The sequence below is a fragment of the Lathamus discolor genome, chromosome 6, assembly GCF_037157495.1.
Source record: "Lathamus discolor isolate bLatDis1 chromosome 6, bLatDis1.hap1, whole genome shotgun sequence".
In the NCBI taxonomy this organism is placed as follows: domain Eukaryota; kingdom Metazoa; phylum Chordata; class Aves; order Psittaciformes; family Psittacidae; genus Lathamus; species Lathamus discolor.
The window spans coordinates 83,971,392-83,986,676 of record NC_088889.1 but is presented as its reverse complement, the minus strand read 5'-3'; the positions used below and the strand labels follow the sequence as shown (position 1 = coordinate 83,986,676).

The 15,285-nt window shown below is 41.3% G+C and overlaps 1 protein-coding gene across 3 annotated transcripts in view; it reads right to left on the bottom strand.

Annotated features, from left to right (window-relative positions):
• Positions 1-15,285, bottom strand: part of EEF2K (eukaryotic elongation factor 2 kinase) — a 32,093-nt gene that overhangs the window by 14,440 nt on the left and 2,368 nt on the right. Inside the window, exons 2-7 of one of the 3 annotated variants that reach the window (XM_065684322.1) lie at positions 10,315-10,584; positions 8,053-8,103; positions 6,313-6,413; positions 4,672-4,732; positions 3,791-3,828; positions 1,352-1,523 (exon numbers count right to left, since the gene is read on the bottom strand). In XM_065684322.1, coding sequence (XP_065540394.1) covers positions 1,352-1,523; positions 3,791-3,828; positions 4,672-4,732; positions 6,313-6,413; positions 8,053-8,103; positions 10,315-10,560 — 669 coding nt within the window. In that variant the 5' untranslated portion in view covers positions 10,561-10,584. Of the gene's footprint in view, positions 1-1,351; positions 1,524-3,790; positions 3,829-4,671; positions 4,733-6,312; positions 6,414-8,052; positions 8,104-10,314; positions 10,640-15,285 lie in introns of all 3 variants that reach the window. The other 2 variants (XM_065684321.1, XM_065684323.1) reach the window with 2 other exon arrangements.

The following is a 15,285-nucleotide window of genomic DNA, read 5'->3' as shown; positions in this document are numbered from 1 at the left end:
CATTTTGTTTACATCTTTTCCTACATGGTATTTAAAACTTCTGGATTTCTAGAGTTCTCTCTGTACACTCTACTCTATACCTCACCTTGCTGTTGTGAGATCGATAGTTATTAGCTAAACCACACGAGAGGCAATGCACATGCTTCACAAAAATACTCATTTTGGCTATTTAGTTGTTAAAGCCCCGATACTGAGGCATTCTTCTTGACCCAAGCATCTTATCACATGCCACACTCAGTGGCAGAGCCAAAAGCAGGTACTAAGATATCACAGTGCATGCTCAGCATCCTTCAAGCTGCCTTTTCCACTTACTTTAAGTCATAGTTACATTCAGACAGTCAGTACCAGCTGCAGATTAAAGGGACTTGACACTTGATTGATACACACCGTGGACATACTCAACTAAGAGTAAGTATGGGAGTGACAGTTACAGTCCTTCATCCCTGCACTTTAGTTTCATGATTTTTAACAAGCTAATTTCTGCTGGAGGTGCTTTTGTCCAGGATGCAATGGCAGCTTTGACCAGCAGCTATCCAGCCTACCACCATGAAAAGGACAAAGCTATGTTGGCTGTACATAATGTTTAGAACAGACTTCAGGACCAGAAATACAGCCAATGAAGCAACAGAACCACCTCTCCCTGAATCCTATGTGTTTATGCGCATTCCTAGCACAGAGGATGGGAACTTCTCTAGATACACTGAGCCTAGTCTGACATTCCATCCACATGAGAGTTTCATACATCTTCCTTCATGCTTTGCACTTAACACAATGTGCTCATATTGTTACCGAGACACCTGAAGGAAGCAAACCCACAGTATCTTCATTTTTTGTAAAATTACTGACCACTCCTCAGAAATCTGTATTTGAATGGCTTCATAAAGTTATTCAGGTTTCCAGGTCTTCTTAAAAATCAATGCTACTTTAGGCGCTTATATAGGTTTACAAGATTTAAGCATCTACATTCTTGGAGCACTAACAGTTAAGTGCTTGCCAAGACTGCTGCTGGCAATAAATTCTGTGACATCTCTGGTTATCTCAAAAGCAGCTGGGCAAATATCTAAAAGAGCAATACAAGCGCAATTTTATCTGAGTCTTCAGTCAACAGCTGAGAACAGTCAGACATTCACAAACACACAGCCCCTAATCCTGGAAATATAAAGCAATTTCCGTATTTACTTCATTAAAAATCAGCTATCATTTAATGGAAAACACAGTAGGGCAGAAGAATCCGTCTAAACAATTAAATTTAATGGAATGCAAATAAGTAATTCCCTCTAAATTCACTTGAAAACTAATCTAACAGGAGAGCAAGACTGCACCTTTTGCTTAGCAAGATCTTTAAATGTACCTGTTTGGGTGGCTTGTGCCGGTTGTACTCTTCTCCCCAGAGTTTTGCTTCCATCTGAAGTCGGACATCCTCAAAATACACATCCCTGCCCACACTCTCTATGTATTGCTTGGCAACATAGTTATAGGCACCTTTCCAGTTCTGCGTGTGTAAGAAGTTAGACAGCTTTTTCCTGAAAGACAAATCAATTGGTGGTGAAAGGAAAACTCAGAATTTTAATTCACTCTTTCCCATGTCTTTGCCTGCTCGGACAAAGCCAATCAGCATTACCCTCAGTCATTTACCAGATATTCTAGCTGCAAAGTGCAGCACAGGTAGGGAGCAAGTGGAAAAGTAACATCCCATCTGAATGGCTGGGATGTGCCAGAGTGCCTGGTCAGTTTGACTGCAGCTACTTCTACTCTGAACTTCCTCCTTTTCTCACGTCCTTTCCCACCCTGCTCCCCTCAAACACGGAGTATAAAGGGTTGGTGCCACCTCAATGCCCTGTTCTCGTGTCAACAATTATTTTCTGCAGAAATCAACGGGTAGTGGCCTTTCAAACAGGAACTGAGAGGAGAAAAACTTCTTCCATGATAAGAGAAGTCCTGTTGCCTTCTCAACACACAGGGGTGACTACTCAGTATCCCCAGTGCTCCCAGGAGAACTGAAAGGGGAGGAGGAGTATGAAGAGTATCTAGAGTAAGGCATGTCTGGCTACTAAGCAGTTCTCATGCACTGCTCAGTAACAAACCATGGTTCTCTTGGCACCATGGCAAACTACATTTTGAGAAGCTGGTAGCAGCACTCAAACTGTCAACCTTCCCCTCCTTCCTTTCCTCTCTCCCTCCCAAGAACTTGGTGGAGAAGTCTTTGTACAGGGGACACTATAAAGACAAAGCAACTTCAGATTGCCTGTCCTCCATCACAGATGGGGCAGTTGCTAGAACAGAGGCCTTGGAAAGAAGGAACAAGCAAGTGAGGAAAGAATTTAAGGCAGGACGTGAAAATTTTCCAGTTCTCTGCATGAAACAAGCCAGCTCACATGCTCTTGCTAAAGCAAATACTCTCTGAAGTTCATTGAGCCAAGTGCAGCTAATGCTGTTGCTGTCATGACTAAAGACTTGCAGAGTTGCAAAAATTTAGAAGAGCGAGCTCCAGATGGGAAATATCAGTGCACCGTGGAGAGCTATGGAAAAGCCAGCAGCAGGAAGCTGACATACGAGTTCTGCTTTCTTTGTACAAAAGGTTAAGCCAAAGCTGCAAAGAGAAGTTTTCGTTTATGGCACTACTCAAGATCCCATGTAAAGGGGAACTTGGTAAATAATAAGAGCTAAAAGCAATGTCAGCAGACTAAGATTTGTTACTTCCTACACTTCATTCACTGCTGTTATCTATCTGGTTTTGCAAGAACAGAGCCTCCAGCACAAAATGATACTGAAACAATGCCAAACTGGAAGATTGAGGGTTACTTTTCCTCTTTTTTGCTCAAGTAAAAAACATCATGTTTCTGTCATTCAGGAGTTTCTCTCTTTCTGGACATGAAATCAGATGTGAAATGCAGTTTTTCTGGATACCGCAACTGGAAAGAAGGGGAAAAACCTTAAACACGCACATGAACATTGTCCAGGAAACGTTCATTTCCAGAGCCTGGAAAGGCAGGGTACTCTTCCAGCATGAACTGATTTATAGCTATATAATGCTCATGCCTGCAACCACATTTGCTAACACACTCTGAGGAAACAAAAGCTCCTCTTCTGCCTTCCCCCACACTTCTGGGGAGTGTAACTGTTAAGTGTTCAAGCTGTGCCTTACTCAGAATAAGGTTACTCTGCAACACGTGATCTTGAAGTAAATTCTGGAGAGATAACCTTCTTCACCAAGGGAGGCATTCTACGTTGAGATTGCACCATGCCAACTATTCCCTCCCCTTTTCTCTGCCTAACTATAAGCCTGTAAATTAGCCTTCAGGCTGCACACACCTGTGGCCTTGTATCAAATTCAAACATACTTTAGCACACCAGGAACACAGAAATGAAGTAGCTGCATCTGTACTTTTGTAAGTATATTGCCTCCAAGAGATTGTGGAAATAGCATATATTTATTAATTGCTAATTTTCAGGGCGATTATACTTGCTGGAACTGGGTATGACTGCATGCTAGGTGTCCCAACTGCAGTTCCACTACAGGCAATGGCTTGACTTTCCCGAGCAAGAGCTCACTGGATGCTGCATCATGCTTTCTTGTTCTTCCCTTAAAAAAATGTTCTGCTTTCTGAAGCCCACTCCCTGTGCTGCTGCTGGAGTCACACAAACAGAAATGAACCCATCAGCTACGCCTTTCAGAAACCTAATGGGCAGACAAACTTTACAGTTTCCACCACACCTCAACGGAATTCCAGTCAACACAGAAGAAAATACTGCACAGAGACCAACAAAGATAAAGCCAGCAGGTACTTACGTTCTGAAACACTCCCGCATTGCTCCACGACCAAAAGGCTAGAGAAAAGAAAAAACAAAAATAGAGCATTGCCATTTCCACAGAGTTAATTTCTAACCAGTAAGACACACAACCATGTTTTCCCCTTTATATCCTGTAGAAAGCAGTTCTCAAAACAGGCTCTTTATAATATCTATCTCCTCAAAGAAAAGCAAAAACCCACTGGCAGCATAGGTAGGAATCCGGGGGAAAGACAGTATCTCATGGAAAAGACATGATATGTCTTTTGAAGAAGCTGTTTAAATTCTCTCTCCAGTTTGGAGTCAGCTCTGCTGTAACAGCCTGGAGAAGCTAGCTTTGCAGACCTCACATTCTCTGTATTTAGGCTTCCATACAGGATGCGCCAAAAAGAGCATGATCTCCGCAGATGCCAGATACTACATCAGTAGCGAGGTGACTCCAACATACCACCAGCTTCACAATTTAACTAGGAAGCAACCAGTAGCTTTTACCCTCCCATACTGAAAATTCAATCAGTTTTCATCCTAAAAGAAGAAATTATCTGGAATCACACAAAATAGCAGGACTATTGCCAGGCAGCGAGATGAGGCCAGCAGGAAATGCGAGAGAGATGACTGGGAAAGGAACAAATGCCTCATGATGCTGACAGGGAAGGGCTGACTCTATGTTCTACCCTACTCTGGGGAGAAAGTGTTTTGGTGTCCTCTGCTTGGACACCAAAACATAATGGCTAAGCCAAGGAAAAAGAGAGGTAGGAGAAAAGGATGACATTGGGACTTACAAACTTCTGTATGAGGAAAACATCTCGCTACCACCATTCAGAAACAGGAAGGAAATGACAAATTGGCTGCTAATAAATATGAAGGACTGTGTGATCTTACTTGTGAAGCCATCTTGATGAGGACTTCATCTTCAACCCAGTCCCCAGTAACTGCATTGTACCTGCAAAATCAGGAGATGTGCCTCTTAGAAAAATGCAGACAGAACCCAAATTCCCCCATCTCCAGTGCCTATCCCTCCTTATCTCCAGCTGGCTGCTAGAAAGTGCTGCTGCCATTCCAACACAAACCCTTCTAGTCTTCCCACCACACTCCTACCCTCCTTACTTAGTATGGAAAAGAAGAAATACATATAGCTCTTTGAAAAGATACCAAATCCTACTGACAATGAAGAGACTCCACTACAGAAGCTAAACTTTTGTAACACTGCAAATTAGACTTTATCTGCTTTGATGTTAAATCTCCTCTGTGATGCCTCAGCAGTACTCCGGGGACAGAAAGAGCCTTACCAAGCCCTATAAACAGGGCAGGTTGTGCCCCCCAGCCCTGAGCTTGCATAAACCTGGTTCTGGCTGGGGATCTGGTGCAGGACTGTGAAAGATGTGAGTACAACTCAGCACCAGCTACGGCTGTCAAAAGCACTGGGGCCAAGAACTGCCCACCACTGCACCAAGGGAGGAGTAAGTCTCTGCACAACCCTATGATAATACAAAGAGTACAACTGTGGTTTCTCCTCACACCCTTAACTCCCAACACAGTAATAACCAAATTGAGAACCACACTGGTTGACTCACCAAAACAACTGTTTCCAGACTGATTCCCCCAACCTGTATCAAGTACTTCATACATGCAGACACCCTATATACCCCCCTTTATATATTCTGTATCACCCCAGTTTGCAGCAGACAAAAGATGTGAAATCAGAATATCAGAGCCATTTTAATAGATTATTTGAGTAGCCCTAAACCAGCACTATCACTTATTTGTATTTTAAAATATGCAAACTATTTCAGGACTGTGTGGCTGACCAGGGACAGATACAGCCTACGGTGAAGAGGAGCACTGTGTGACAGTGTTACATGATTGGAAGGGAGGCCTTCCCAAACACTGACACTAAGTGGTAATTAACTGGCTTCTAACACCTACCTTTTCCACCAAAAACCTGTGTCAGCAGGGTGAACGTTTTGGCAAAGCCTGTGCTAAAGCACTAAGCATAGTTCCAGGGCCAAACTCAGTTTCAGCACGTACACCATACTGAGCTATTCTGGGCTTTATAAGAACTTAAATTCCAGCCACATGCAGCAATACTGCATGGACAGGCAACAGTGACACTGCTATTTTAGGAAAGGCACAGAGTGTTAGTTTAAATAGTTTAGAAAAAAAAACACCCTAAGTATGCTGCTTTTTATTGGGATTCATTTCCTTATTAGATTAACTTTACAGCAATAATAAATCAACTAGAAAATACTTCTCAGCCTTGTTTCCTGTCTACATTGTGGCAACTCAGACATTAGGTAGGAGAGTAAGAGAGCGTGACACTGGTTTGCTGAAAGGTTTATTTTTTTATGAGGTGCAGTATTTACGTTTTCCTGGGAGATTCAGCTGAGACACACTTACTCTGGGTGTTATCACAAGTTCTCCAGCCATGTAATTACATATATTCTGCACTATGCAAACACAGCCCCTGCATAAACCAGCATGTTCTATTTAACATCAGCACTAAAAGCAGAAAGACCCACAGACCTGTAACGAGTGGCATGTTCTGTCTTAATGTCCTCAAGATGAAATTCTGCCCACGGATCAGGCATGTGCTTAGCCTTCTCAATAGCATGTTTCCAGGCTTCCTGAAGAAGTTACAAACTGGTATGTTATTAATAATCAGCAGCAACTCACAACAAAAACATTTTCTACAACACATCAGGATCCCAATGCTACAGAAATGCGCAACTACATGAGTCCCCAAAGCGCTACTCAGATGGGGACCAAGTGGTACAGAAACTACTCCCATTTTATAGCTTAAAGTATAAGGAAGCAGTTCAGAAATCCAAAGCATCAGGTTTCAGTTCTATTTGCACTGCAGTAAAATTACTGTGAAGAGAATCTGATCTAGTATACACCAAATATAATTTGCAAATATCTCTAACATATACTACAAGCAGCGATAAGACACATTAGATGATATTAATTCACTTTTGCTGGTTTGATTTTTAACCTTTTGTAACTAACAGCATATGCTGTTGGGTAGATGCGTATGTTACACATACGTATAAGCATAGAATGTCCATCAGCAACAGAGCAATATGGACAAAGTTCTGTAAATCCCAAGGCCCCCAGATTGTGCTCAGCATAAGAAAGAAGAAATGAGAATGCTGTAATACTGGATTATTATAGCAGTTCCAGACAAGTAGCTATTTCAATGTCCACCAAGTCAGCAGTAAATAATCAGAGTAGTTTTCTGGAATATAAACAAACAGTCTTTCTCTACCAGCCAATTAAGATCCTTTTCTGTTAACATCTTGATCTTCCTTCTTTTTACATTGCACTGTTCCAAGAGAACAGGAGATACGATCCTGTGATGTGCCAAATGCCTTTTGCAAAGGTGAGCACGAGAAAAGGCTACACTGCACCTCTGCCAGCAAAGAAATACTGAGCTTTGACATCTTATTACTGCCTCTGACTGAATTTCAAGTATGCAGAAAGTCTTTAATATTTTTTTTTATTTAAATCTCATTCAAAACTTAAAAGTACAGTATAAACTGGTGCCAGAAATTACATCAAGGAAGTTTTTGAAGCAACTGAGCTTTTAAATGTTCATTTATTTTTATTTCTGCTGCAACTTTGCATACCTTGCAAACAATTTAAGTGTTCCCCTTACTGACAATAAAGCCAGAAAATGAATACAACACTACAATAAAATTTTAACAAGACATGCTGAGAAAGATTTCCTATATGATCCATGAGAAAATGAAGTTGCCTCAGACCATGTGATGATTCACATTTCATATGAACCTGGGAACTTCCATACTTGGATATAAGTGAAAGAAATATAGAGAGAAACAAGTAGGATTGTTTGGTAAATTTTCTACGTCAAATCATTCTTTTATCTTCATTTTAATTTTAATCTTCAAACAGAAGATGGACTTCATGGACATGGGTCTAACAGTGCAATCTTCTCCTGCTGTAAGCATACGGCTGCCATACTAAGTAGATGTCTTGTATTCATTTTTGTCTACAGTAGGAAATACTGTGCAGGAGCAACTACAGATATGCACTTTAAAAGTGATCTTTCAGGGTACAGATCAAAAGATGAGTATTATTTCATTTAATGGATATCTTTTTTAGTTTTGATGACTTTTATGGGCTGAGACAAGCAGCTCTCCCAGACAACAAAATAATGAACTAAAACATAAAAAGAAAAGCAAGCCAAAAAACCTTAATGCATCTGTTAGACAGATACATGTTCACATTTTTTTTTTAACCTACCCGACTATGGTCAACCACAGAGCCATGCTTAGAACGATGCTGTGTGTCATTCTAAAGGATGCATGAGAAACATAAAAGTAGGAAAACACAGGTGGTAAGACAAATGATTGACAAAAAGCCTCTGTTCTCTTCGTTAATTAAAGCAAAATAAGGAAAAGAAAAGAAAGGCTCTTCAATTGAAAAGCCACTCTTCAATTTATATTCACATATTCATAGATTGTTTACACCTGGCAACAAACCTATCAAGGCAAGTTGGCAATGTTTTAATTTGAAACATCCTTTTTTCATTTTAATATGTTAAAAGGGTCTTGCCTATGAATGAATTAATTACTGAGTCCTGCTCAGAGGCAGAATTAGTAACAACTCTTGTATCCGTCTGCATCTCATTATCAGTGGTCCATACTGCCGTTAGCTTTGGGGTCTAACAGGTAGACTCTGATCAGATCAGGCTGTGGTGGTTTAAGATGTTCCCAGCCCTGGCTGCTTCACTGTGTTGGAAGTTACTATTTCTGCAGCTTAAGAATCAGATAGAGCCTTGCTTGCTCCCCATCTCAACCCCATGCATCTTACCTGTGACCGGAGCTAAAATGCCCAACTAGATCAAAGCATGGGCACATATATTCTGCAAAAACAACATGGTATCTTAGGAAGGAGGAAAGAACTGCAATATCTTAAGTCCTTATCAGTTTTACCTCAGGCCACATGACTCAGAACTCACACTGCAAACGCAAAGGCCAAGTGTTTAGTACATGCTTAAACACACATAAATGAAGACTAAGCTCCCTATCAGGTCTTAACTTGCTTAGCATAGGATACACTAAAATCTGTCCCCTTGTCTATATCTAAACTTTTACTCTTCACCTTCCTTAGGAACATGTTCCTTTTAATGTCTCTATTAACTAGCCTTGGCAAAAATCTTACTGTAGCCAGGACAGATTCACTTTTAATGTGCTACTTAATGCTAACTGACTGAATCATAGAATGGCTTGAGCTGGAAGGGACCATTCAGATCATTCAGTTAAAACCCCCTGCCACAGGCAGGGACACCTTCCACTAGACCAGGTTGCCCCAGTCCCCATCAAGCTGGCCTGGAACACTGCTGGGAATGGGGCAGCCACAGCTTCTCTGGGCAACCTGTGCCAGCACCTCACCACCCTCACAGGGAAGAATTTCTTCCTAGTATCTAATCTAAATCTACCCTCTTTCAGTTTAAAACCTTGTCCTATCACTACTTGTAAACAGTAACAGTCCCTCTCCAGCTTTCTTCTCAGCCCCTGTAGCCACTGGAAGCTGCTCTAAGGTCTCCATGGAGCCTTCTCCAGGCTGAACAATCCCACCTCTCTCAGCCTGTCTTCATAGCAGAGGTCCTCCAGCCCTCTGAGCATCTTTGTGGTCTCCTCTGGACTTGTTCCAGGTCTATGTCCTGAAATAAACCCTTTGGTATCTTTCCAGGAATAAAGCATGCATTAGGCATAACCAAGGTTTTACAGTACCTACTAAATAAATGTTAATATTTACAAGAAGAATTGTGTTAATACAACACATTAAATCCTAGTCTAGACAAAATCTAAGAGACATGCTCCTTTATCACAAAGGGTGCATATTGGAATATCTAACCTATTCTTGAGGCTCCATTGCCTGGCCTGATCTGTGCAAATGCTGCCAAGTGGAACACGACACACTGACAAGGAAGCACCAGCTACAGCCCCTTTGACCTCTCTGCAATGCTTTGATTACCGTTCATTTCAAAAAGGGCAGCTGCTGCTGTCCATGCTGTCAGGAACTACTGCCAGTGTGACACTTCATGCCCATTATTAAAAGCTCCCTGGACAGTAACTATAACCTAAAAATCTACCATTACAATTGTGTATGTCCAAATAAAAATACTATGGATTATTATGGGTTTTGCAAGCAGAGGCAATAAAGTATCTTCTGTCAGGCCCCAAATCAACTTACAACAAGTATAATCTTTTAAATCTCCCAATTAATGTATTCCTTTTAAAATGGTTTGATCATAATGGCATTTAATTGTTCACCTGGGTCTGCTATCTTTGTAGATTAAGACCTCCCAGTGAACTAAAAGGGACAGTAAGCAATTCAATGGCAGTGTCATTGGCTTAATGGAATTAACTGCAAGTCTGGAAAAAACAGATTATTTTTTCATTGAAAAGTGTTAGTTGCAAGAGATGAAGCAGTTAAGAGAATCTCTCATGCCAACTAAGTAAAACCAAAACCTTCTTGAAAGCTGAAGCAAACACTTACCTTAAAGCTAAATGAGTTTCTAGGAGAAGAGCTTGAACTGTACTGTTCAGTTTTTGCTAAGTTGCTATAATAATTGTCAACCTTGATACTGGCAGACTTGTTAGAAACTGGATCATCAGTTATCGGGCAGATAAAATAATTGTCTTCATCATCACTATCAGCATCAAGATAATTCCCAGAGTTGGCTGTAGTTGATCTGGCATTATCAATCCCTTCCATACGAAAAATAAGGTCCTCGTCTGCCATGTTTGTGGGAGGTCGGTTTAACTCCTGCAATGATTAAAACAACCACCATTCCAACGCACATGCAAATGAAGGGAAGAAGCTGGGTGGGAGAGAAAAACAACAAAAAGGTTGTTATTAAAAGAACAAATGATGCATGAAACTGATGTCAGAAAACTGTTGGCAGAAAAAAAATCATTTGCATATGGCTCCATAAAAGTGATCCCCAAGTACCCACATGTGGTTTTGAACACCTCAGTGCTAAATCTGGCTATCCAGAAGGCATTCACTTTTCAACTTGCTACAGGACTGAGAAAAAGATAACCAAGTACAGAACTATGATATCTGAAGACTGCAAACACCACTTATTGCCTCTGGCTTGCAACACGTCCTCCTCTGAATGTTTTTATTCTTCCTTACCTAAAATTCTGAGTTTCACAACACTGGTCTTAGAAACCTGAAGGGGTTTTACCTCAAACCACAGTCAGGTTTTCAAATTTTTTCAGGATAAGTCTTCTCAAGGACATTGCATATAAATTAACAGCCAGATGAGCCAAGAGTTATCACTAAGACAACATAGAAAATTGTCCCACAACTGCCGAGATTTAAATTAGCTTTTAGCTCACATATAGCCAACAGTCCACAGTGGAAAGCGTGCTGCTGAATGTGCAGTACACTACAGAGGCTACCCAGGATGTCCTTGGAGAGACAAAGTACAAAAAAAGCCAAGAAAAGAGGCCTGCCCCAGTCACTCACTAGCGGACCTCAGAGGCAAGAGGAGGTATGTGTAACAAGTACCTCAGTCCTTCTGTGTTTTACTCTCTGTGAAGGAATTGTTTGGACCAGCCTTGTGCAATCTGAACAATGCTATTCCAGCGCCAAATATAGCGGATTTGTGTTCACTTTAAGCAAAGAGCTTACTCTCCCTGGTTAATAGTTCGTTCAGAAAGGGGCTAGAAAGCTTTATTTTGTCACTGATTATTTCAACTTTGTAGTAGCTTCCTGGATCCTAAGAGAACAGAATACATAGGGTTTGGCTTCTCCTGGGTCCTAGCTCCAATATAAACTAAGCAAACTGAAAGTAAACACAAGTGTGAGGCAGACAGGTCAAGGATTTTCATTAAAATCTGCTCAACTATTTCTAAGCTTAGAAGGTGACACTCTCAGTAAATACTTCACTGAGGCCTTCTAACACATTAAACAACATTAGAAGTGAACAATATGGGAAGTTTCATATGGGTACCAAAACTGCAGGTCTGCAAAGCCTCCCATTGTACCATAGTTTTTCCAAACCAGTGACACCAGGTTTCGGGAGGCAGAGCACAGATACTGCACAGCCCAACTGCTGCGATAGGTATGTGTTATAAGACAGCTGAATCATGAAGTGCTTCTCTGTATCTCAGGCTCCCTTTCCACACCACCAGGTTTCTAGCTATCAAGGAAAATATGAACAGTGTCATGGTTTAACTCCAGCTGGTAACTAAGGACCACGCAGCCACTCACCTACCCCAAACACAGAGGGACAGGAGGAGAATCAGAAAAAAGGTAAAACCCATGGGTTGAGATAAGAACAGTTTAATAATTAGAATAAAATAATAATATAATTGTAATGGAAAGGGAGGCAACAAAAAGAGAGAGGAATAAAACCCAAGACAGACAGGCAATGCGCACCACCCACTGACTGATCTCCAGCCCGTCCCCAAGCAGCAATCACCACTCCATCACCCTGCAGCCAACCCCACAGTTTATACCCTGAGCTTGCCCTTCTATAATATGGAGTATTGGAATACCCCTTTGGCGAGTCTGGATCCGTTGTCCTGGCTGTGCTCCCTCCCAGCTTCTCGTGCACCTCCTCACTGTCAGAGCATGGGAACACTGAGAAATGTTTTATTACTTAGCAACAACTAAAACATCGGTTTGTTATCAACATTATTCTCATACAAAATCCAAAACCACAGCACGGCAGCAGCCAGGAGGAAGAAAATTAACTCTACCTCAGTCAAGACCCTAACAACAGCCGCAGCGGAGCAGGTCCATGGTTCATGTGACATCAGCTGCTTCAAAGAGCAAAGAAACCTCCACGGAACAGTATCCCATCCCTACTCACATGTTCTTCTAATTGCTGATAGTTCATCTTTTCTGAAATCCTATTTTCATTAACTGCACTAACTCTGGATTTCAGAGTCATTTCCTGAAGTCCTTAACACCTGTCTTTGCCAAATCTAATGACTTTCTGTAATGACTTTAATACCCAATTGCATCAAAAGCTCAGACCACACTAAAGAGAACACAGACTGAGCTGAAATGACCTTTCTGCCATATACTTTTGTTGATAGTTTCTTCTATTGGGAGTACCACAACATACAACTGATTCCCCTATGACCATATCCTGCTTGGAGCTTTCCATGTCACTCTGCTGTTTCCCATTGCATTTTTATTCAATGCTAACGTCAATCAGTAAATCTGATCACAACCAAGCTGACAGCAATGAACAACCTGATTCATTAAAACCCACCAGGAGAAACCAACTCCTGGACAAGAGCCTAGTGGGCATCACCACAAGCACTGCAGTGAACAGAGAACAGGTCTGCAGAGGACAGCTGTGTTTAGGTTGCAATATCCTTCTCTTAAGGATTTACTTCAGACTAACTCTAGTCAGGTCTCAGGGAGTGGATACTATCAGTGGCTATGCTGTGTTCTCCAGTTAAGTTTCATGCACAAGGATTTCAGTTTGCAAGCACTGAGACTGCTTTTCAATACGAAACAAGGTGCAATGAGCTGAGATGATCAGGAGACTTAATTCAGAAGTGCTTTTCTGATTAGAACAAAAAGCCAGCGTAGACTCACACACAGGAAGACTGGAAAGGGGCAGACACACAAAGGACTGGGCTACTTCTTGATTTTACTGTACTTTCTTCTCCTTAAAAATAATAAAGCAGATCTACAACCCACATCATGGCTCTTAAACCACTACCAGAGCTTACAGGTGTTTTACATAAAGCAACCAGAAAACAGCAACACAAACTTCTAGGACCACTCAAATTAATAGAAATATTTTCTCTTCATTTTAATTTTGACTATTTACGTTGCTCTGCTGCACGAAAAACAGGAAGGGGTTAGATGAATGCAAAGTAATCGTCCAAATCTTCAGGCTGATTTAGCTCAGTGTAAACAAATACTTGCTGGTAAGTCTGCCACAGTGAGTTTTGGCTGTGATGGGTCCTATGAGTGTATTGATGTCAGGTCTGCCTGTTTTGTTCTTATTTAGAGGGTAGAAATAGACCACACAAAGCAGCAAGCCTTGATTTGTTTCACACAACTTATGGCTTAAAATCCTTTTGGTCCTGGAGCCCTAAAAGCAAAGATTTGAGCTTACAGAATATTGCACTTAATTTGTTAATTTGTTCTCAGTATTATATATTACCCTTCCTTCCAACATCCATCTAATGGAAGTATCAGCTGTTTCACAAGCTAGAAAAATGAGATGTAGGAATGATCCAAGCCCTTGGAAGAGATGTAAGTCTACATACTTTGAAGATACCTGCACCTACAAAACAGGACTAGGTAGAATTTCAAGATTTGGCCCTAATGCTGGCTGTGCAATTTAAAGCAACTTAACTTCAAAGTGTTCCACCAATTGCGTAGTTCTATAGCAACCTCAGCCAACCAGCTAAATCTGAGCTTTTTACACAACTAGCCTAAAAAGACAACCATAAAACAAGGTTTTCAGCTTTGCTTCACTGTTATTCTTCAATCCAGTGCATACTGAACCTTCTTTGTCCATGGAACAGTACCAGATAAATGCACTCCTAGAGCAGTATTCACAGCTGCAGACTTACACCACAGCTACTGAGAAGATAGTCACCACAGAAGCAGTGCCTTAATGTATGGCACCTTTCACCAGCAACATTATGCTGCTGGTTACTGCCTTTCTGACAGAGGCGGCATTCCCACAGCTCAGCAAGTAACACGGGTAATGCCAGAACTCCTACATCAGGCAGCATCAACTACAGTAAACCACTGCTGGAGGAAGTCTGAGCCAACTCATCCGATTTTGCACTGAAGCGGCTTTGGAGTGTTCATATAATCAGCTCTTCTAGCAAAGACCACACAAGAGCTGCTATTTCTGGAAAGAGGGAGTAGTGCACAACTGGAAGGGGAAAGGATTCTCAGCTGCACTACCATTTTTACTGTGATTATCTTACTAGAGTCTAACAAGTACTTGAGAACATTAACTTCTACTTAAAAACAGCAGGTGTAAAACGATGTTCAAGTACGGGACTAACTCCAGGATATACTGTAGCTTCCTTAACCACAACTGGCATCCTGCACTCATTTCCACTACTGCAGTCACACACACACAAGCAGGTCCACCAGGTCCAAGGCACTCTGAGAAGCAGCAGCAGGAGGAATGCAGATTTATGCAGCAGTGATTGCAAACATTCATGATTTCTGACTTGATGTGTAAATGGAACATCACCACACAAATCTGTCTGTAAGGCTAACCATGTTTATAGAGCTCTCAGTTTTTCTTGTAACCATACTTCTTTTAAAGGACTTGTGTTTACTTTGGAAGAGTTTTTACTAAAAACCATCCTCTTTAAATCAGAATCTGACAACCAAACTTTAACGTACACAAACACTGCACTAAACCTCACAGTTTATTTCATAAAAGTCCTATTAAAATGCCCTAGCTTCATGCCAAGGCTTATAATCTCTGCTTTTGCATTATGGCATAAAGCTGTACCA